Genomic DNA, 24048 nt, shown 5'->3' on the forward strand with positions numbered 1-24048 from the left:
TGTGACTTAGGATAGAGGATTTTAGTGCAATTTTCTTAGATGTAAGTTATGGAGTATTCTGAATTACAGCCATGCAAAAAGTCATTTTTATTTAAGCTAATGTGGAATAATATTTCTTTTTTTTTTTTGTCCTGGGTATTATGTGGCATAAACATGCATTCTTATAACTTATTTGATATGCACAAACCAAGCCAATTGGCTTGCTGATGCAGCCACAAAAGAGGCTGCTGGCCAATCTATTATATTGTCCTTCTTACTCCTCTGGTTCTCCAATTCTTATAGTCCATCCTACAACAGACACTGGAAAAAGGAGGATATCCTCTATCCCCTCTGGTAGATTTTAAATACTCTCAGAATATTAATCCCATTGTCAAGCAAATTGAAACTTCTCTTAGACCTAGAATGCTCTTCAGTATCTTATGAAATCTATTTTTACTGGTCACAAGCTAGTAGAAACTATTAGGCAGGATTATCAGACATGCCAAAGTTCTGATATTTTGTGCTCAAATGATTCTTGAACGTGCCATTAAATCCCCCTCTTCTAAAACCTGTTCAGAGGAGGTATATTTACTTGTCTAGAAAAGACTGGCAGAGACTTCACATATGCCCCATGTAGGGGCTTGGGCTAATCTCTCTATATCAACATTCTGCTTCTTGACGGATAATCATAAAATCAAGCTCTATAGTCACTGAATGAACTAGTTAAGGCAAGGTTTTGTGAATATCTCTGTTAGTCTTGGGGGATCCCTTTCTGAATGTATATAACAAGCTTCTCAAAGCAATCTCTTTCTTGGGGATCTTGGCTACTCTTTGCTTGGCAACCCCTCTCCATGAGACTCTACTTCTAATCATCATCCTAGCCTTAAGTGGGAACTTTTTGGTGCAGGTCTCTGGGAACAGATCTCTGGAGAGTCCACCCCACCCTCTACTTTTGTTACTTCTGGGTTTTCTTCCTAATTTCTATTAGGTCTTTCCTAGTAGATAATGCGGATCCTATTAAAGAGATGATGGCTAATTAGCCCTTTACAAAAGTTTGCTCTGTCTGGAATACTCTTAAGTATATTCCTTCAACCACATCTCTTAAGAATTTAAATTTAGAGCCTCTGCCTCTAAATGCGCGCTCTCTCTAGCTTTCCCTGCTTTACCTTATGGGCTCCAAGACAAAGCTTCTCTAAACATTTCTGCAGCGTCTAACATGAGGAAGGTCTCCCTTTGGAGATCCCTCCACCAGTCATTTTTTGTCCCTAACTTCTGTTTGTTAGGTTTATTTTCTTCTAAGCTTTTATCAGCTCACTTTCAAATGATCAGGACAAAATAGCTATAAAAACTGGCTTCAGAGATCTGACTCAAAATTCACTGGATAACTCACTTCAATCAACTCCTGGCCCACCTCTTAAGCTCAGCACCCCTCTAAATTGGAATCTTGTAGGACGACTCAACTCTACAATCATTATCAGAATGAAGTAGTTTCAGAATTGTAATGAATCATTGCCCCACACTCCAAAGGACTTTCAGCCATTTATTTGAGGGAAAACTGATTGTTTTCCCCAATAAAATTCTGCTGTGTCTGAATCCCCACCCCAGTGAGGTGCAAACTGACCCTGTGCTAATCTCCACAATTGTCCCCTGGTAACCAACTTTATACCAACCTTGGTGGGATGTCACCAAACTTTGGTTTCAGTTCATCTCTGCAACACTCCCACCATATTTCACTCCCAGATTCTGGAAACTACTTAACAAGTGTCTCTGGATTTAGCCTCTAAAATTTCAATGTTGGTCTGCTAGACCCCTTCGTGTTTAGGAACTCTGGATCCACTTTTCAAAAGATTTCTTTAAAAACTTAAGAGTGGGGAAACGATGAGGGGCTAACTAGATGGAGTTGTTAGAGAAAGACTAAACTACTGATGGAATTACTCCCTGAAGCAAACAGTAAAGGACATTGATGGGATCTGTAGAAGCTGACCAGAAAGAAATTCAAGTTATGTCAAACTCTTGAGGTTAAATTTCCCCTATAAATCTGTCCATGATCCATGCTATCTTTGCTGAGTCCTTTTTGGGATTATTGCCTACCATGGCACTCTCCCTCATGGTGTCTTTTCCCTTCCCTTCCCCATGCCATGTGATGTCTCTCCTCTTACAACCCCCATCATGCCTAAAATTCCTTTTCTTTTTTTTTTTTAAATTCCTTTTCTTGCTATACACTCTCCCAACTATTTCATAGGTACTATTCTTGGTGTCTATTGTATCCCTCCATTTTATCTGTAGCCTCTTCTCTAAATAAACCTGCCTTTTGCCAAAGAAAATGGCCATTGTGAATTCACTACTGGTATCATTTGATACCATAAATTACTCTCCTAAATCACATCAAACCCCTTCTTTCCCTCTCCTCTAACAGATAAAAATATCTTTTCATCTTTATTGAAAATAATTAATTTATTATGAGCTTTCTCTTCCCTCCTTTGTGCTTCAGAAATTCTTGACATAACTCGCCATTCTTTCCTCATTTATTCCAATCCCAGATGATGGTGTCATTTATCCCTGCCAAGATCAACACATCTACTTGCATTGTTGATCCCATAAGCTGGTCTTTTGCGGCAGATTGGTCCCAAAATCATTCCTACTTTTTCTAATTTTCAATGTCTCCTTATCTTTGGATTCCTTCTCTGCTACTTACAAACATGTACAAGTCTTCCTCTCCTTAAAACAAAAACAAAAAACAACTTCATTAAGCATTAAGCCCACAAGCTAATTTCCTTTACCTCTCTTTATTCAAAATATTTGAAGAGGGTGTCTAAGATTTGTAGTTCCACTTATTTTCTTTTCACATTTCACCCTGTTATCTGGGGCTTTTGTCCCCATCATTCAATTAGCATTTATCAAGAACCTACTATGAGCCAGGCAGCATTGAGATAGGGATACAAAAAAGCAAGAGACAATTACTGCTCTTAAGTTTGCAATCTAATGGGGAAGAAATCATGCAAACAAAAATATACAAAGTAAGCTATGTACAAGACAAAAAGGAATAACTAACAGAAAAGGCACTAAAAATAATAGAGGTTGAGAAAGGCTTCCTGTAAAAGATGGGATTTGGGATAGAACTTAAAAAAGTACCAGAGCCGAGATAGGAATCCCTTGGAACATTCAGTATCATGAATTAAAGAGTGCTTGATAGGGCCCTCCATATGGCTGGTCAAATGCCAAATCTATGTCAATGTTCTCTTATAAATCTGATCCTTTAACTTGCATAGCCACCAACTCTAAATCCTCAACCCTTCAGGCCTGGACTTTTGTCAATGAGCCTCCAAATCCATCTCTCCAGTGTTTCCTTTTTCCAATTCATCCTCCATCAGCCACCAAAAGGTTTTCTTGAAGGTCTTTGTCTTTAAAGTATTCATGTCACTTTGCTCAAAAAAATTCCAGTGACTCCTTGTCATTAGAAACAAATACAGACTTTCCTTTTTGCCATTTAAACCCTTTCACAACCTACCTTAAAATATTACCCACTAGCCCTCTTCACAAATTTTTGTGCTCTAACCAAATGATGGTTGCCATTTGTTATGTAAATTCCACCTTATCTTTGCACCGGCTGTCCTGCATGCCTGAAAAGTCCCCCATGCCCTTCCCTATCCCACTCCTAGAATCTTTTAAATTTTCTTCAAAGTTCAGCTCAAGTGCCACTTCCAACATGAGACCTTTCTTGGTCCTCTTTTACTATGGCAATTGTACTTCGTACACATTTTTGTCTTTCTGTATGTTCTCGTTCAGTCATTTTAGTGATGTGTGGCTTTTTGTGACCCCATTTGGGGTATTCTAGGTATTCCCATTTGGAGTGGATTGCTATTTCCTTTTCCAGCTCATTTTATAGAGGAGGAAACTGAAACAAATAGGATTAAGTAACTTGCCCAAAGTCATCATTAATGACTATCTAAGGCCAGACTAAAACAAGAAAGGTCTCCCTGAATCTACTGATTCTATCTGCCCTATTTCACCCTAATTAATGTAAATTTCTGAGGGGGAATAGGGTAAGGACCAGTTAATTCATGTCTTGGTTTTTCCTGTACCCAGTGGTTTTTGGAACATAGCTGTTTCTTACAAATGCTTGACCATCACAAAAATCAAAGGCAAGTCCCTCAATTGTACTAAAGCTTATCTAAGGTAAAAAGAAAGATGCTGTAACATAAAGGTGGCAGTTCTCAATAGAGTAGTTAGTTCCCCCACCCCCACTGACCAGAGAGTAAGAATTTAAAATTCTACTGGTATCTAAGTGATATTAGTTCTTTAGACAGAAACATCCCAAGAGTAAATATTTTTAGACAGAAACATTCCTAGAATAGAAATTTTATCAACACTTAATGTGTTAACTTCTCATATGATTCTCCAATTCTGATTTCCTACTTGACAATCAACTTTTTTTACCTCTTAATTGGTCAAATCCTAAAGGAGAATCTTGTAGAAATAATCAATGCAGGCAATCTTTGCCCCAATATGCACTATAGTAAATTAGCAGTGTTTTATAAAAATCTTTTTTCTAGTGAGTTTGATTAATTCTGAATCAGTTCTCCAGAGCCAGTCTGATCACCTCTGAACACCTGTGAACCCACAGGGTTAAAGACTAGACTGTGTTCCCTTAAGACACCACCACCAAAACACAAAAATCCCACTAATTTGTGTGTGTATAAAAACAGACATAATTATTCAAAAGACAAGCACAATAAATCATGGCCAAACATAACTATTTATTCATTTTTTCTCTTATAAACAGCATTCAGTTTCTTACTGGGAAAAAAATCCTAAAATTTAAATACTTCCTCATCTCATTACATACCACAATCTGTATATATTATTTACATCTCTCAAATAAAACATGTTATGAATCTTTTTTGACATTCATTTTCCCCTCTTTTTAGAATCAATATGATGTATTGTTATAACCTAAGATAATAACCATTAATAACTACAAACTGAAGTAAGATTGGCACAGTTAGCTTATAAATTCTCATAATGTATTTCATATTTTACATCTATTTTTTTTCTTCAAGCTGCTTTAATATAAAGTGGATATGACTCTCTCCATGACAACAGGGATCATGTCCTTATAGATTTTATAATTGTCTAACATACTGTAAACATAACATGTATGTTGAAATAAGAATGATCTTGCACTTTTATTATTCTTGCTTTCACCTAAAGAAATTTTCATTTATTCAGAAACTGCCATATGCATTTACTACATTCTTTTCTTGTCTCATATTTTGAGAGCTAGTGGTAACATAGTAAATACACCCTCCAAGCACAGACGAATTCAAAGAGAAGCATTCCTGGACAAATAGTGCCCCCTGAATCCTAGGTTGGACATGTACAAAAATAACAAACTACAGTTAGTGGATGCCTCAAAAAAAAAAAAAAAAAAAAAAAAAACCTCTGAAAAATACAATGATCTATGAAGAACAATTTTGAAAGTGTTCTTAAAATGAAAATGCACTTCCTACAATTTATTTTGAAACATTCAGAAGAACTGCATTTCAGCTAAAGGAAAAAATATGTGCAAAACAAGAATCATCCAGCCAGAATCCGATGTTACTCCTTTCTCTATTAAGAGAAATAAGTATTGTCTTAAAGAATAACAACAAAACAAAACAAAATACCATTTCATCACTAGCAATCTAATCATCAGTAATTGGTACTTCAATGATGCAGACTTTAAAGAGCTCCTAATAGAACCCAAATAAGTCATCTTTATAAACATCTGTAAGGATGTTAATTTTCCAACACAACAACCCAAACCTTTGTATCAATAATGGTTCAAAATCACCAAGAATGTTGGCTATCATGACCCAAATATCTAATGGGAGGAAAGTTGGGGAAGAAAGGTACAGGATATTAATAGCAGCACATAGGCAACTTTACCTGAAAAAGGAGGGGGGAGGAAAAGAGAAAGTGTAAGAATACATTAAGATTAGTCAATGCTTCTAATTTTTTTAAAGAAGTGAAACTTTCCAAGTTCTCTTTTGTGTCAGATAGAAAAAGGAACTTTTGTGACACTACTGGAACTCTAACCTGTAATATCTTTTTCTCCCTTCAAAGCCATTTAAACATAACTTCAGCTACCAGTAACAAAAATATAAAATAATCTGTGTTCAGAATTTTGTTTCATTTTTACAATTACAATGTAAAGGTTCCTCTTCAATCCTCTTCAATCAATTTAGAGGTATCTTTACCTCTAAATGTTGACATCCAAAACTTATGGACAAACTTGGTAGTAGCTAAAAGACAATAATTTCTGTCCTGCATTTTAAAAATACCACACAAAACTCTGATACTTATGTTCAAAACAAAACACGGAGAATCCTGTTCTACAGAAATTGAAAACTGTTTCAAAGGATCATTTTGTTCACAGATCCAGTTTAGTTTCAAAACAAACTGGATTTTATTTTTATGTGCCCAGATTTTCAAAGAATAACTATAATATATGGTCCATGTCTTTCAAAAAAGATATTCAAAAATAAAAGCAATAAGTATAATAAAAACAGGAATGCTGCATGGATTTAAACTTCAAACTCAACTAAAAGTACAATGTTTATGCAATAGGCTTCTCATATACTGTGATCTCCAGTCTTTTATTATCATTTTGTGTGAACAAGGACATGGATAGGACAGATGAAGATCGTCCAGTGTATTTCTCCTGAATTCCTTTGCCTTAATCACTTGAATCTGTCTACACTTCTTCCTAATCAAAACTGTCCCATATTGACAAATAGGATCTATGATCTTTGTAGCATTGAATGTCAATGTACTTGGGAACTTATTTTTGTGATGCAGGATTAAAAGATAATAGAATAATTTCTTAAAAATTACCAGAATTTCTATTGCCAAATGAAGGTAAGTCCATCTGGGAGGTCATACAATGATTCAAATAACACAATTGCTAAAACCATCTTGGGAGCTCAAGTTGCCTTCAAAACCCTTAACAGTCTTTTGAGAATCATTCATGTTCACAAATCTTTGTATTAAAGGATGGATATCATTTTGGGGAAGTAATCAAAAATCACCCACAGGCAAGCAGAATGAATAAATAAATAAGCTGAATTATACTAGTTTTAGTTCAAATGAAGATATAGTTGTAATGTAATTAACGTAAGGTAATGATACAGACTTTCTTGCATGGCTAGTAAATTGGTTCTGAAGGAAATTCCAAAAGAGTAATTCCAAAGACATTTTGAATGATGGTAGTAGCATCCCCAAATGAGGAAACATTTGGATGAATAAAAGTTACTGTCTATAACAGTTGAAATGTTTTTTAAAAAAAAATAGCCATACATTATTAAATTCTGCCTAAATTCTCACCTCAATAAGTATTGGTGAGCAGAAAAACCATTAAATACCTATCTTTCTAGAAAAAAGGAACTTTTGTGACACTACTTGAACTCTAACCTAAAATAATTGGTTAAAAAAAGCTTAAAACTAATAACTAAAATGGAATCTCATGAATTTCAAAATATCCAAACCATCTGTTTCCAATTAGAATAACTATGGTGCTATAGCACTTGGATTCTCTGGGTAAACCAGGCAATTGGTTACCTATCATGTAGTAAACTAAATACATTCACTATCTAATCTGTGGTTTTTACTTTTCAGGCTTCATATCTATGTTATGACTCAACAACATGACTTCTATGAAAATGAAAGGAAAAAAGAGAGCTTTAAAAATTTGAGTCAGTAACATAATGTCTGACTAACTAAAAGCTTATCCAATCATTAAAATTTTCTAGCATGTTAAAATTTAACCAAGGGTATCTAGGTTAGGTTTTCAATTTATTTTGTTTTTAAAGAAATATCATTAGTGGTATTCTTTTAATCTTTCCAATGGAATTTAAAGGTAAATTCAGTAAAAATATTTGTGAATTCAGGTCAAGAGATGAGTAAGGCCTGAAAAACAGAGATCTCTGATTAACTTCTGAAGCAAAATCTGCTACTAACATGGATTTTATATCTTCTTATGGTGTGTGTGTGGGGGGGGGGGGGGGGAGAGGAGTGGGGGAAGGAGGGAAATCACCATTAAACAATTTATCTTAAAATAATTGATTTTGTGTGTAAAGGAAATTTCTACTTTCTAGACATATAGAGAACCAAGGAGTATAAGCCAGATCCCTTCTTAATGATAGCCTCTCTACTTAAAACACATAGAAACAGTAGCAGCATCCTCCAAATCCCAATGTCTTTGATGAAAGGAGTACCCAGAGGCAGGTACCTGAGGTTCTGGCACAATTGAGAACAAAATCTTATCCATAAATACTGGGAAATCAATGTACACTTACAAAATTATCTAAGAGAATTATTATACTTCAACGTAACAGTGCTACATGAAGTTTATCAGATACAAGAATAATTTTCTCACCCATTCTCTTTCTACTTGGCTATTGCAACCCTGCTGTTAGTGAATTTACATGAGTTGAAATGTGATATGGAAGACCACTTGGGTGACCTTGTGCTTTATTTCCCTGTGCAGATGGGATCCTCTGCAGATCCCTAAACCACTTGGCACCCAGTTGTTTCTAAATTAAATGTTTCAGTTAATATCTATCTGGATAATTACAAGAAACTTTTTTTTTTCTTTAAAGGAGACATATGTATCCCAACTGTCTCTTATTGCTGTGCCACATAAGTATTACCAATAACTGATGGATGCATCTCTGCCAAACATTACTGTCTATTGCTGACACTTGACAAATTTTGCTGAACATTGCAAAAAGGCAGTTCTAGGTAGTAATGATGCTAATGACATCTATCATATCAGTGCTCTGTTTATTAGGAAAACAACCCAAAGTGCTATTAATTTGAATTATTTTGCAAGAAGAAATCAGGGAGGACTGAACTTATCCAGTTCCAGGAGGCAGACAGTGGTATCAGAGAAGACAGAATTGAAATCTGGGAGTTTTCATAAGAACACAATGTACAAAATATTCACTTTACTAAATTGTTACAAAAGGATGGAACCCATTGAAAACTGATGTTAGTTTTAAATTAGTCACTTTTTTGGATACCTAATTACATTACATAGTAGAATTCTTTTGCCATTAGAAACTAGCTGGTTTAAAAAAAAAAAATAAAAAGCCAACCTTCAAAAAGGGCCAGCAGAAAGCAGCTAAAAGAATGTCATTAAATGTGGTCATCATTCTTTCGTGACAAACACAACAGCTCCATCCAATAAATGGAAGTGTTGAAAAGTAACAAGTACTTCTAATAACTCTCCTTCAATTTCATCCTTAATATCTATGATGAGAATAAAGATGTATTTAATTCTCTACTAATGGGAGTTGGCTCCAAAGTACAAGAGAAGGATTTCTCAGAGACTGGGTTTACAAGAAAATTTATCCTTGGTACTGGTTTCATGGGTTTTAAATATTATTTCAGTGGAAATATTTTTGATTCTCTTCACAATGGAAGGAGATTTATGGCTCATTTGGCAACTGGTAAGAAACCTCCCAGATGGGGCTGGCTACATCATCTCAGAATGTGGCAATAAATACTTTATGATCTATAGTAGAGGCATTTGTCGTATGGAAGAGCCATGCTGGAATGATAACACATTCTAGCTCCCTTCAGTTTCAATATCACAGACATTACCGGGGTAGAAAGACCTGCTCATAATAGAACTTTCAACATTTGGTGAACAGAGTAACATACATCAACACCACCATCACTAACATAAATAACTGAAAATGTTATTTCTGGTTGTTTTTTTTCTTTTAAAGATCTACATTCACATCTTCAAGAATTGTTTCTTCATGTATTAAAAGCTGGAGATCACCAATTTAGGCAAACTATGGCTTTTTAAAAATTAGATAATCTAACAGAAATGTCATCACCAAGCATTGTAGGTAAGTGAGCAGTCCATTGTGTTCAGCAATGCTCAGTCTACTACATTTGCATTTTGCACCTCAGAAGTGAGCCTTCTGCCAAGGCACTTAAGAAGGTTAGTCTTTTATGTTATGAATGGGTCACAATTTACACCATGTAGAACCCATCCACCAGTAGGGTCAAGCACACAGACAACATCAGCTAAAAACCTACAAGGAGGCAAACCCTATCTCTGTCTCTTTCCCAAATTCCAAACAAAAAGAAAAACGTCCACACCACTGTATGTCACTAAGAAAAAAGATTGTGCTCCACCAAAAGCATACAGAATGGATTTTGGGTGCCTCTAAAGTAACAGAAAAGGTTTTCATTTATTTAGGAGGAAAAAAAATAACGAAAAATAAAGGAAAATAAAACCCCAAACCACCCAACCAAATAACAACCCCAAATATATATTCCTAAGAGCCTGATTTAAGCAAAATATGATTGAAATAGCCCTCCATCCCTCATCTGTCCTTTGAGGTCAGTTTTTCGATCAGTTCTTGGAGTGGGGCAAGTTCTCTTCTGTCAATTAAGTTGAATTCCTATATGATCCAAAACAGAAAAGACAAGATTAACATATTTTACATGTATTTTCATTCAACAGAAATTTTTCATATATATGAAGTGGGTGTTTGGGGAGAAAGGACATTCAGTTTAAAATACTCAATAGGCAGGAATTTTGAGTCAAATCCCTGAAGTCGGTTTTTATAGCTGTTTGTGATGATCACTTAAAATACTCAATAGGAGGATAGAGATGCATGTCTGGAATTCAGAAGTTTCATATACAAAGACACAATTAAATAAATGGGCTAATTAGGTCACCAAGTGAGAGAAGAGAAAGGGAAAAGATTAGGACCTAACACAGAGTCTTGAGAAACTTATGGTTGGGGGACATGATATGGATAATAAACCATCAATGGAGACTGAAAGAGTAATTGGACAGGTAGGAGAACCAAGGAAGAATATTATTGTCCCAAAAACCCAGAGGAGACTATGTAGAAAGAGAATGGTCAACAGTATTATCTGTTACACAGAAGTCAGGAAGGATAAGGTTCAAAAAAGGGCCATGAGATTTGATAATTAAGAAATCATGAGAGCTTTGGAGAAAGTAGTTTTAATTGAATGATGAAAAAAGAAGTAAGATTATTGCAATGATATCCACCTGATTGCTAAAGGACATAAATGAAAGTTTTTCTAGAACGGGGTGCTATAACAGACACACTAGCAGTCATAACTGCAAAATCAACTGGTTTTATCTGCCTCCAAGGCCTGATTCAGGAAAACTGGCTTATGTTAGGAGATGCTGAAAAGTTCTGAGAAGTTAACCACTAAGCACATTGCTTTCACTTTCCCAAGAGTTTTTGTACACTCTCTATCTTGGTACATATAAGATGGGACTATAGAACTGTTTTGGACTAACGTTTGGGTGCTAAGAGTTTATTTAGATCAAGAAACAATCAAAAAGGCATTTATTAAGTGCCCTGTATATGCCAAGATCAATTTGACAGTTGGTTGAAATCTTTAAAGTAACTTCGAATAGAAGAAAACTGATGTCATGTAGATATAATATTGGGGAGGAGAGGGCATAGAGGGACAGCACCATCACATGGCATTTCTAGGTCCTCTATGTTTCAAGTTTAAAAGCTTGACATAGTCAACTCACCTGCACAAAAAAAATGAAGTGCTTGAAGGATGTATTAAGATGGGCTTCTTCCTGTAGTTGGATCACTGGGTCAAAGTGCTGGTGGTAAATATGTGCATACACCCTAAACAAACGCTTCAGGATAGTTTTTGCCACTGACATGAAGTTCTTTGGGAAGGGGACACCTGAAAAATGAAAGGATAGAAAACAGATAGTAGTAAACAGTAAAGAAGAACCCAATTTTATAACAGGAGAGAGTAAAGTATAAAAATCACATCATGAGAAGCAATTTCTTATTTTTTTTTAATCTTTACTGATATCACTTGTATTTTTAATATTATCTTTATTTCCAAATATATCCTTTCACTCATCTATTTAGCTCATAAATGAGATAGTCATCTATTTATATGATTTTTTTTCAGAGCAAATAAAAATAAATATACTTTAACAAAATTAAGGAGCACATCAAATTGGCCAGTCCATGTAAAATTCTGCACCAACCACCCACCCCATTCACAGGAAGGAGAGGTGGAGGTGCATCATCTTACTTTATCTTCCAAGACCAACTTGGTCATTACAATCACTGCACATGGTACTCATTTGGGATTTTCAGACTGTTATAGTCACTGTATATATGAGTTTACACAATTTCCAGGTTTCAAGATTACTCTTCATATTCATTTTCTTACAACAAATTAATCTTCTCTTATATCCATTTACCACATCTGTTTAGCACTTTCCCAATTAGTGCTTCCAGTTCTTAATGGCTATTAAAAAATGCTGACATTTCAATGTATAATGGAACTTTTTTTTTTTTTTAAATCACTTCCTTAGGGTATCTTTCCTGCTAGTGGGATCCTTAAGTCAAAGGGTGGCTATTTTGTAACTGCTTATCATGATTTCAAACTGTTTTCCAGAATGGCTGGACCAATTTACAATCCAAGCAACAGAGTTCCTCCAACTACATCCATCTTTTGTCATCTTGTTCAATTGGCTGAATGTGAGCTGGAACCTCAGACTGTATTCATCTGCCTTTCTTCATGTAAGTTATTTTCATGCCATGACAATGGAAGCATGATGCTCAGGGTTGCTGAATGTGCCAACAATCTAGATTTAGGAGAGGTAGCAGTCCACTCAGATTTGCACCCAACAACGACTTTTCAATGAAGTAGCAGCAACTGCAAAAGCTCATGTAGTTTTCAAGCCTGTAGACTTTCATTTTGAATTAAGTTTCCTATTATTCTTTTAAGAACTATCTCCTCATATCCTTTGAACCATTCATCCAAGGGAAAATTATCTTTGTTCTTACATAACTGTGTCACTTCCTTTATATGTGCTTATTACCTTGGACCTTTATCAGAGATGTTAAGTGCTCATTTTTTTCTCCCAATTAAGTATTTCACTTCTTATCCTCAGTTATTTTTATGTACACAAAAAAAAAAGTTTAATTTCAAGAGACTAAAGTTACATAGCTGTCACTGAATTTATTTGGTTGAGAATTCTCCTTATAGCCACAGCTGTAAAAGGTCTCCTCTGCCTCTCTTCTCACTTATTATATAACCTTTAAAATTGAGATAATGTGTCCATTTTGAGCATAATGTAGTATGTGGCACATGATTCAAAATGCTGGTATAACCCCATTTGCTGCCAGCTGACTTCCATTTTCCAAGCAATTCTTGTAAAAAAGAAAAATGGTTGGTTCTTTAAGTAATTTATATTCTTGAACACTGATTTACTGTCATTTATTTTTGACTCTTCTATATCTAGTCAATTTCAGTCTCTCTCCCTCCCGGTCTCTCTCCAATATGAAATAGTAGGGGCAACTTGGTATAATGGAAAGAAGGCTGAATTTGGAGTCAAGAAAACCTTATTTCCTGCCTTAGCTACTTATTGGTCAAGGGAGATCACTTGACCTCTCTATGCCTCAGGTCTCTCATCTGTAAAATGAAGGAGTTAATTTAATGACCTCTAAAGTTCTTTCTAGTTTTAAGTCTATGATCTAAGGTTTTGATCATTACTGCTTTATAATATACCTTGATGTCTCTCCATTCACCATAATGCTACTTTCTATTCATTACTAATCCATTATTCTCTTGAGATATTGCAATTTTGCCCCTCTAATTCTGTTATAATTTTGTCTAGTTCCTCTTGGTAGTTTGATTAGTTTAAGACTAAATCTGCAAATTGCTTTTTAGTAGGATCAAGACTTTTATTGTATCACTGGGGCACAATCAAGAGCACTGAAGATCCTCTCTAATTGCTTTTTTAAAAAATTTCTTTGAATGTTTTTAAATTGTATTTATATGTCTTAAGTATAGATCAGTAAACCAATTCTCAAATAACTTTATGGTTTCTTTGAATGTAGGTGAGGAAGGAACCAAACAAGGACTTATTTGATACCTACTATGTGCTAAGCATTATGCAGAAGTGCTTTACAAATATTATCTCATTTTATGTTTACAATAATCCAGAGACAGAAACTCTAGATGAGTAAATTGAGGCAGGCAAAAGATAAGTGACTTGTCTAGGATCACACAGTTAGTAAGTATCTAAGGCTTAATTTGAATTCAGGTCTTCTGATGCCAAGATCTTTTAAATAGCCAAAAATAAAGTTATACCAATCTATTCTCCTAATTTGCAAACATTCATTAAGTTTTAGTAATATCAGGTTTTAGTCAATAGACAACACTGATGACAGTCAAACTGATTACATTGTTCTTTTCATTGTATCTTTTTAAACCTAAGCTTTTAGAATCACTGTCTCATTTATAGGAAATTATAATGCATTCAACTTTGAATATATGAAATCTACTTTATACTGATGAACAGCTCCCTCTAAGGAGACTTCTTCTATTATTTCCTTTTGGATTTTGTTACATTTACATAGAGAATTATTAATCATTTTTTGTGTTTATTTTTATTTTGCATCCAGATACTTGTTTCTTTACTGATTTCTCTGGATTTTCCTACACACATTTATAAAATTACAATAAGTACTCTTGTATTTGTCAAACTGAAGTCTTCTCATGTTTCCCCATTAAAAATAATGCTTCCTTTCACTTTAGATAAATATTTGCCATTCCATACCTAAGTTTTATAAGGTTTTTTCTATTGCCATTTTTTGACAAATCTGTATAGCAGTTATTATTGTTTTATAAATGGAAAAGCTATATTTGAAAAGATAATCTTTTGCCAATCCATCATGAAAGAAAATCAGCCACCCAATTTGGAGCCATAGTAAAATGGTATGAATAATTCCCCCCCTCTAATTACTACAACCTTTTCCACACCTACTGTTTTAGGAAAAAAGGAAGCAATCCCTATCCAAGGTTACAGCACATAGGACAGAGTACCTCTTCAAACTCACATAGTTTGATTTCTAGAATAGTACTTCATTTTTTAATCACTACTATTTGTAATTCTAACATTTATTCAACATCACAAATATACTGATTACAAAAAAAAAAAATATCGTGTTATGTTTAAAGTACTCACTCTTCCCCTTATTCTTGTTCAACAAACTAAATCTTTCTATTTTGTAGCACATTTATAGGCTTATCAACCATTAAAATTAGAAAAATATAAATCACTAAGACTTTTCTAAAACTTGCTATGGAAAATGATCAAGACAAAACACTTGTAAGGGTGAGCAAATTACTTGTCAACAAAATTAGTTAAGAGTGTAAATTTACTACAAAAAACCTACAGCTTTCTCTCTAAATATTCTAGAAGCTAAAAATGTTGAATGTATACATTCAAAATCACAGATATACAAAATAAGACATTTAAATCTTCATATAGTTAGCATAGGACTCCAATTCTCCAAGGACTCACATGAATTAAAGGATTCAATAAGTGTTTCAAAAATAAATTAATGATAGCAATTGCTTGCCTACCAACAAGTCTTTCTTTCTGTTGGTTTTTTTTAATAAGTGAACTTCCTGAGCAGCATGTTATATAGTAAGTCCCATCCAGTACTCTTATGATGATCATTTCTACCAGATAAAAAAGATGTCTTTGAATAGATAACAAATTCATGAAAAATTTTAATCAAGAATGCCATATGTTATTTAAGAAAATGAAATAACATTAATGGAGAGAGTAAGAAGTTACTTTTTTCTAGAATCTGATAAGGAAAAATGTGCAAAAATTTTCTAACTAAAAATTTAGTGAGAAGCAACAGGATATATCTTCATAGCACTAGAGTCAAGGAAAATTTGGGTTCCAGCTTGGCCTCTGACTTAGTTGTTTCCTAACTTCTTAGTGCTCTAAACAATATAAAATTTAATCACAGATTTCATAATCTTCATCAGGAAAATGAATTTTCTTAGTGGGAATTTCATATACTGATGAAATCACACCAAACCCAAACAACTACCAACGAACTTTTTTGTTAAAAGCCTAATGTTCGACTATAGTTTCAAAGGCCTCATGATGCCCACTTCCAGAGAAGAGAGAGGTGAACTCTGAATGCAGATTACAGTATGTACTTTTCCTTTTAATTGTTTTGGACTTGTCTTCTGTGGAAATTTGTTTTGCATGTATATTTGTGATGAACTTTGTTCTTCCTGTCTTCTCAATGGGTGTCAGAAATAAAAATAATGTGTATTTAAAAATTACAATTTTTTTAAAAGCCAAAGCTGTTTTAAAATGAAAGTTGTGTTATAACTAGTTCCTAGAATATTCATTAAATATTTATGAATGATCTAAAAAAAAAAACAACCCACATTTTACCTTTCAGATTAGGAAGTACATAATATTTCCTCTGGAGTTATTCTACTCATCTCAATGCAAGCAAACCATCCCCCATGAGGCAGTAGAAAAAAAGAGTGAGAAGACAGACAGTGCTCTCATAAGCATGATGAATTCTATATGACATCCCTGTATGCACACACCACAAGTGAATTTACCTATTTTGGATGGAAACAATGTCTCATCGTCCAACTGGTCCTGTACCCAAGTCATCAGGTAATCAATATACTTTGGTGCAGAGCACTTAATAGGCTTCTTTATGTTAGTTCCATCTGCCCAATGATATTCATATCTGAATTAGAAAAGACATAAGATGTCAACATATACATATTTGCTTTAAAAGAAATCCATTTTTCTTCCCAAATAATCTAAAAATACTAATCAGGGATTGATATCATCTCCATATCATATTTAGCTTTGGGTTTTATGACAAACTGTTATTATTGGGATATGGCCAACATATCAATCTTCCCATGCCGAGGTCAAGCCTGCCCACCCCCTTCTTGTTATTTCCACTATCATTCATAACCTCTAGGTCAGACATTTATATAAATGTCAGAGTGGAATGAACTGTTTACTTTTCTATTTCATACTGATTTCTTTCAGTAGTTTGTTTTGCTAAGCTGAAAAGGATTCCTCCCCATATAAGTTAGGTCTTATCAATTAGTTTTAAGGTGTTTGTTGGAGACATCTGCTACTGGTTTTGGGGCTTTTAGAGGGGAGTGGTAAAGTATAAATGAGTAAAATGTTTCAACAAACTTTTCTGAAAACCTTCAATTTAAAGTTACACAAGCCATTCTTACCCCCATCCCCACCCCAAAAAGTCATTACTGGCAATACAGAATACCGAAACCTGCAAACAATTGATTAACTCAAGCATATTTGAGAATTTGGATGTTTAACTAAGGAGTAAATGAAAACTTCAATTCTACACTGATAAGATGTCACTTTCCAAAGACAATGTTTCTACTATTACTTCTAACTTAATATGAATTGTTTAGGAAATTAATCCTACTCTCCCAAATAAGATCCTTGTTATCTTCAAATATACTATTCCATTTTCATAAATTTGAGGTGAATAACACAAGAACTATTGGTAAATTACAATTTGAAGAGCTTTCAAGTTTATTTTGAGTTCTTCTTCCCTTGTTTTGAATCCAAAGTATAAAATGACTATCTATGGCAAATCTGAGGAGGAAGAACTGTGACATGTATTACCTAATTAAAATGCCATAACCAGTGATTTTAGGAGTAGAATGTTCAATAGAGAAAAGACAAAATTTACCAGAAGATTACTGAGCTTCCGCATCTACAAAATAAGATTACCTCTAAAGTACCTTCCTAACCTCAAATTACCTCCAACTCCAGGTGGTGAAAGAATGCTCTGATCCTCTGAGGACAGAAAGAGCACCTAGTTTGCTCCAAACACTTTAGAACCAGTGCGTTCTCCTTTTCATATGAAATAATCTGTTTAGCTCTGGGTGTCTGCATTTCTCTATGTCCCTTTTTAAAGGAAGGGATCAAAGATGACAACAGCAAAAGGAATAACTTTTGCACGTGTTACTCCGTGTTATTGGATTGTTTTTTTTTTTTTCTTAATATTATATCAATGAAGTGGCACCACAGTGCACAGATGGCTGGACCCGAGTCAACAAGACACAAGTTCAAATCCAGCCTTAGACACCAACTACTTGACCCTAGGTAAGCAACCTGAGGCTATCTGCTTCAGTTTCCTCATCTGTAAAATGAAGAAGATAACAGCATGTACCTCCCAGTGTCATCCAGGTTTTTTTTCTAGAGCTCATTTTAATGCTCAAATGTATTTGCTTTTCCTTTTTTCTTAATTCTTGTGCTTGCATTTCAAATATCTTAGGTGCCCTTTTAGTTTCAGACCTTGGTTTCAGGGACAGGTTGATACAGCTTCATAAAAGCATGGCCTCCTTTATTTATCTAATGATATGTTAAATAGTATTAGTTTAAGCAGCCAATCTAAGAAAATCTAAAATTATCACCATCACTCAATCCTTCTCACTAAATATTAATGCTAAGTAATACTAAGTTACTAAGATACATCAACTAGTTTTGATCATTTATGCTAGTGGTGTAGTAGACTTAACAATAAATAATGTCTACCAAACTATACAGTTAGGTCAAAACAAAGGCTTTTCTAACATTTAAGGCCAAGCCAATAAAAGAAAAAGTAGCCCTATTTTTAAAATACTTTAGAAGGGACATCAATGAAAGGAGGAAAGGGATTTATGTTCATGTGCACACACAGCTTTAAGAACAGAAGTATGTTTGGAACTATGCTCAAAAAGTTATCAAACTGTGCATACCCTTTGATTCAGCAGTGTTTCTACTGGGCTTATACCCCAAAAAGATGCTAAAGAAGGGAAAAGGATCTGTATGTGCCAAAATGTTTGTGGCAGCCCTGTTTGTAGTGGCTAGAAGCGGGAAAATGAATGGATACCCATCAATTGGAGAATGGTTGGGTAAATTGTGGTATATGAATGTTATGGAATATTATTGTTCTGTAAGGAATTACCAGCGGGATGAATACAGAGAGGACTGGCGAGACTTACATGAACTGATGCTAAGTGAAACGAGCAGAACCAGGAGATCATTATATACCTCAACAACGATACTGTTTGAGGATGTATTCTGATGGAAGTGGATCTCTTTGTTACAGAGAGCTTTAATTGATCAAAGATGGACAGAAGCAGCTACACCCAAAGAAAGAACACTGGGAAATGAATATAAACTGCTTGCATTTTTGTTTTTCTTCCCGGGTTATTTATACCTTCTGAATCCAATTCTCCCTGTGCAACAAGAAAAGTGTTCGGTTCTGCACACATATATTGTATCTAGGATATACTGTAACCTATTCAACATGTAAAGGACTGCTTGCCATCTAGGGGAGGGGGTGGAGGGAGGGAGGGGAAAAATCAGAACAGAAGTGAATGCAAGGGATAATGCTGTAAAAAATTACCCTGGCATGGGTTCTATCAATAAAAAGTAATAAAAACAAACAAACAAACAAATAAATAAATAAATAAACTAGTATGTCAACAGTACTCCAAAAAAAAAAAAAAAAATGCATGACCAAAAGTACCTCCCCCAATATGACATTTAAATGGCAAGGAGAGAAATATCTGTTTTCAAAGATAAACTGAAGAAAACTAATAACACCCACATATGGTAGTACTGATAGGACTAATATTAGAACGCTGACCCACCAATATCTCATACCAAATGGTCCTGTTCTCAAGATGAATCAATTGCTAACTATGTTCTGTAAGCAATCTGCTATTAAAAGAAGCCATCACTTTTCAAAAAGACCACACCTAAAGGAATACTACTCAAGCCAAAAACCTCCTTAGACAACAAAGATTAAAATTTTAAATTATTAAACTATATAGGATTATAAGAAATCATTGCATGAAATCCCAAATTTCTGCACTTAAAACAAAAATTGACAAAGTACTTTACTTTCTCAAAATCAAAGAACATGAGACTAAAGAAGAGATGAGGCAAAGGAAGTAGCTGAAAAGGCAAAACTGACAAGAATGACCTAAACTGCTCAAGTAGTCATGGAGGGCAATGGCTTTTTAGGTGTGCTAAAATTGAGGTTTCACTGTCCTTCCAGGCATCTCTCTTAAAAAAATGTTTAAATTTAAAAACAAATGAGAAATAAATCGCACTTATCTTCATTAAAGAATTCTATGGAACTCTGAAGCAAAACAGCTAATATGAAAAATGAGTGACAATTCCAGTATCTTTATGCTGTTAAGAGACTGGGAAAATCTAAAAGCCAGCAAAATTATTTTTATATAATTCATTAAGGACCAAAGATGCAAAGCTGGAATACACCTTAGGACTCATGCCTCATTTTGCAGATGATGAAACTGACAATTTTCCAAAAATAACAGATTTGAAGTCAAGTCCCATAACTTCACACTAGGATTCCTCACTCTCATTTTCCCTTATCGCCACGTACTACATACCAACCCTCATAACCTCCCCTCTATACCTGGTAAACAACAAAAGAGCCAAAGAAGAAATATACTATCATGTAACCTATGGGTAATGGTTAGAAAGGAATAAATAAGAAGAAGCAGGGAAATTTCACTACTATGGAATATTTTATTGATTTCTTTTAGTGACTAAAATAGAGTGAATTTAATTTTCTTGGAGAGAAACAGTCTTTCACCAAGAAGTACAAATTGGAAAAGTTAGTACTGCTTCCTGATGATTGACTAGTTTATGGTTAAAGTACTTCTCCAAAGCAATCCCACTATTGCTTAAGGAAGGTAAGAATGAATCCAAAGAATCTCGACTAACTTCATATATTTGCAGGAAGTGGAGTATCTGACTCAATTCAACATTTATTAAGCACTATACAAAGCACTTTAAGAGGCCCACAGAACACAAAGATAAAAATGAAACAGCCCTTGCATCCTCGAGGAGTAGTACATTCCATTGAGATGATATAAAAATATCCTTAAACAGATTCCATTTTGCTCTAAGATTTTCCTAATAGTCCCAACCATTCCTGCAAACTTCCCAAAAGAATTTTATGAATCGTGTTAATATATCTCAAGTTACAAAGCATTCCATGTTAGTTTGAAAAATGTTGTCTTAATTCCATGAAATTTTTCTCAGGTCCAGCAATGGCTTATTTATAGTCTTCCCCCAAGTCCTAAGGTTGGAAATTAAACATCAAAAAATGCTATGAAGGAATTGTCCAAAAGTGAGGCAGCAGCATGTCACTTCCTACCAAAGACCTAAGTTTGAGGTAACTACCTCAGCAACTGGTACCAAATTCCCACAAATAACTGCATTCAATTACTTTTTAATATTCTACTGAACTGAATGGAAACTAATGGAAATGCAGAGCGGCAGATCAGTTGTTGCTCTTCTTGGAAAGAACCCAGAGTTCCTTAAGAGTCTAAGACAGGGGTCCTCAAACTTTTTAAATAGGGGGCCAAAACAAAATGGAAATCAAATAGTTTAACATTCACAAGGACCCACAATTCTTCTGGATAATATAGAGTGGGCTAATTTAGCACTTCTTGGCTTGAAGCTTGGACTTCTCCAGCTTTTTCCATGCTTTACAGCTGTCAAGAAGAGCCAAAGGTAGCAACTGCAGGTTGGAAGTCTGACCAAAGTCAGTTACCTTACAACAAAATAATAATTGACAAAATAATGAATAATCTAACACAAAGCAAAAGTACTGACTTGATTTATTATGCACACTGATTAGCTTATCTAGGAGACATATTTTTGCAATAAGAATTATGGTCTTCATTAAGTTCAACATCTAAAGTAAGGCATTTCCTTTTACATTAAACAAAAATTTCCCTTTGCATTTGAGATTACAAAGGAGAAGTAAAGAAAAGCAACTAGTAGATAGTTAACTGCTGAAAAGTCTTTTCTATTCTACTCCCAAACATACATTCTGTGGTAAATTTCCTTATATGAGAAGAAGGGGGAGGGGAGCACTATAGATGAGAAAGGCAAAATTATAATATTTTACTTTATAGATAAACACCTTAAAAATAAAAATAATTAACCAGCAAGTTTCTTTAGTCACTACAATAAAATGAGGATTTGGCTTCTTCAAGCTTAGTGGAATGTTACTGATTATATTTATTAATTTAGATGTTACAAGAAAGAATAAATATAGGAGGCATAACTATAAAGTAATGCACTACTCCACAAAAAAGATATCAAAACTTGAGACAGAGAGGCAGGTAGATGGTGCAGTGAATAGAGCATCAGCCCTGGAATCAGAAGGACCCGAGTTCAAATCTAGTCTCAGAGCTAAACACTTCCTAGCTGTGTGATCCTGGGCAAATTACTTAACTCCAACTGTCTTGTTAAGGAAAAAAAAAACTTGAGGAGGCTTGGAAAAGAATATAAAACAAGTCTACTATTGTCTATAAAATTTAATGCAAATAGCATCATGTAAGGTTTCCTAACTTCTTTAGTCACTACATTTGACTATTTGAGAGGCAGTGTGGTACAATGGGTAGTTAAGCTGAAAGGTCAGGAAAATCTGGATTCAATATGACCTCTCCCATGTATTAACCACTCAACAATGAACAAAAGTCCCTTCTTCTATTCTCTTAGACTAGGGGTCCTCAAATTATGACCCGCAGGCCAGATGCATCAGCTGAGGACATTTATCCCCCTCACCCAGGGCTATGAAGTTTCTTTATTTAAAGGCCCACAAAATAATGTTTTTACTACAGTCCAGCCCTCCAACAGTGTGAGGGACAATGAACTGGCCCCCTATTTAAAAAGTTTGTGGACCTCTGTCTTAGATTCTTAAGGAACTCTGGGTTCTTTCCAAGAAGAGCAACAACTGATCTGCAGCTCTGCAGTGGGGGGAATTGTACCAACTCTAACCAACCCTACTATTTTATGAATGAGGAAACTGAACCCCTAGGGGATGAAGAGACTTCTTCACCTTACATATATCACCTTATATCACCTTACAATAATGTAGATACTGTGAGGACTGTCCTTATGAAATCTTCTGGTTCCATGCTAAGAGTTCCCAAGATGGGAAAACTAATTTTATGGACAATTGCTATGCCTTTTAGGAAATATCTAAAAATCATTTCAAAACAAATCTGGGGAATAAAGTTTTACATTTATGTTGCCTGGGAAATGCTACAAATGCCTGTTAACCATCCTCACTTGGGCCTTCACCCAGAGGGGCAGTGCTTTCATTCCCCCCTTTACCGATTCTTTCTCATTCCCTAAACAATCTATTCCAAACTTCTTTCTCCTTAAGCTTCCTGTGCCACCTTCTCCCAAGCTAAAGATTTTGCTTCTTATTTTACTTAGAAAATTGAGAGCATTTGACACAAGCTTCTTTTGCCATTCTCTTTCATCTCAGCACCCATCAACACCATCTTCCAATCTCCCCTCCCCCCCCATCTCTGACTAAAAAGTAGCCTTCCTCCTTGCCAAGTCACATGAAATAAAGGCCCTACAGCAAAAAAGTCTGATGCAATTCAGAGAACACAGGAAGCCAGCAACAGTGAGAGAGCACAGAGTCACTAAAACTAAAAAGAACTCAGAAGTCACTCTGTCCAATGCCATCATTTCATAGATGAGAACATGGGGGAACCAAGAGGTGCCACTCACAAAGATAAGCCAACACTTTTTCCATCATTCCACAGCAGGAAATAAAATTGGAAAGGTAGATTGAGGACAGGAACATGGCATGGAGGCCCTCAAATTTAAACTAAGGAGTTTAAGCTTACAGCATAAAGCACTGCAAAGTCACAGCAGGATCTGAAGCACAAGAATAACATGAACAGGAATATTCATGCATATTTAAGTATTTCTTTTCTTCCTGGATGTTTGTTATTTCCCTCTCTCCCATGGGTAATTAAATAAAAAAATGTACATCAAATAATGGTCACAAATGTCTTACTTTGGGCCAGCTGACATCACTGGGCAGCTCTCTTCCGTACAAAAGTCTGTGATGGTCCCATAAAGCATATTGATCTGGTTGAAGAAATCCACAGCTGCAAAGTATTTTAAGAATTAGTTCATGGAAATGGAATGAACAGAATGAAAAGTTAAATTTTAATTATATTCAATCTAATACTTTTTATATTCCTCAAGTATCAAATAGTTTTTCCTCCTTCAGCTTTATGAAATAAATGAAGATGGAAATATAACCCAGGTGATGCAACTATCTTAATCTGAAATAAAACTACCTTGTCTTATTTCAATTC

The 24048-nt window shown here is 34.8% G+C and overlaps 1 protein-coding gene across 1 annotated transcript in view; it reads right to left on the bottom strand.

Moving 5' to 3' along the window:
- Positions 1-4716: 4716 nt before the first annotated feature.
- The window catches only part of MOB1B (MOB kinase activator 1B), a 61644-nt gene continuing 42312 nt past the window's right edge, over positions 4717-24048 (bottom strand). Inside the window, 4 exon segments of the mRNA XM_051966964.1 lie at positions 4717-10439; positions 11561-11724; positions 16450-16583; positions 23742-23835. Coding sequence (XP_051822924.1) covers positions 10362-10439; positions 11561-11724; positions 16450-16583; positions 23742-23835 — 470 coding nt within the window. The 3' untranslated portion in view covers positions 4717-10361.

Source organism: Antechinus flavipes, chromosome 6 (genome assembly GCF_016432865.1).
Source record: "Antechinus flavipes isolate AdamAnt ecotype Samford, QLD, Australia chromosome 6, AdamAnt_v2, whole genome shotgun sequence".
In the NCBI taxonomy this organism is placed as follows: domain Eukaryota; kingdom Metazoa; phylum Chordata; class Mammalia; order Dasyuromorphia; family Dasyuridae; genus Antechinus; species Antechinus flavipes.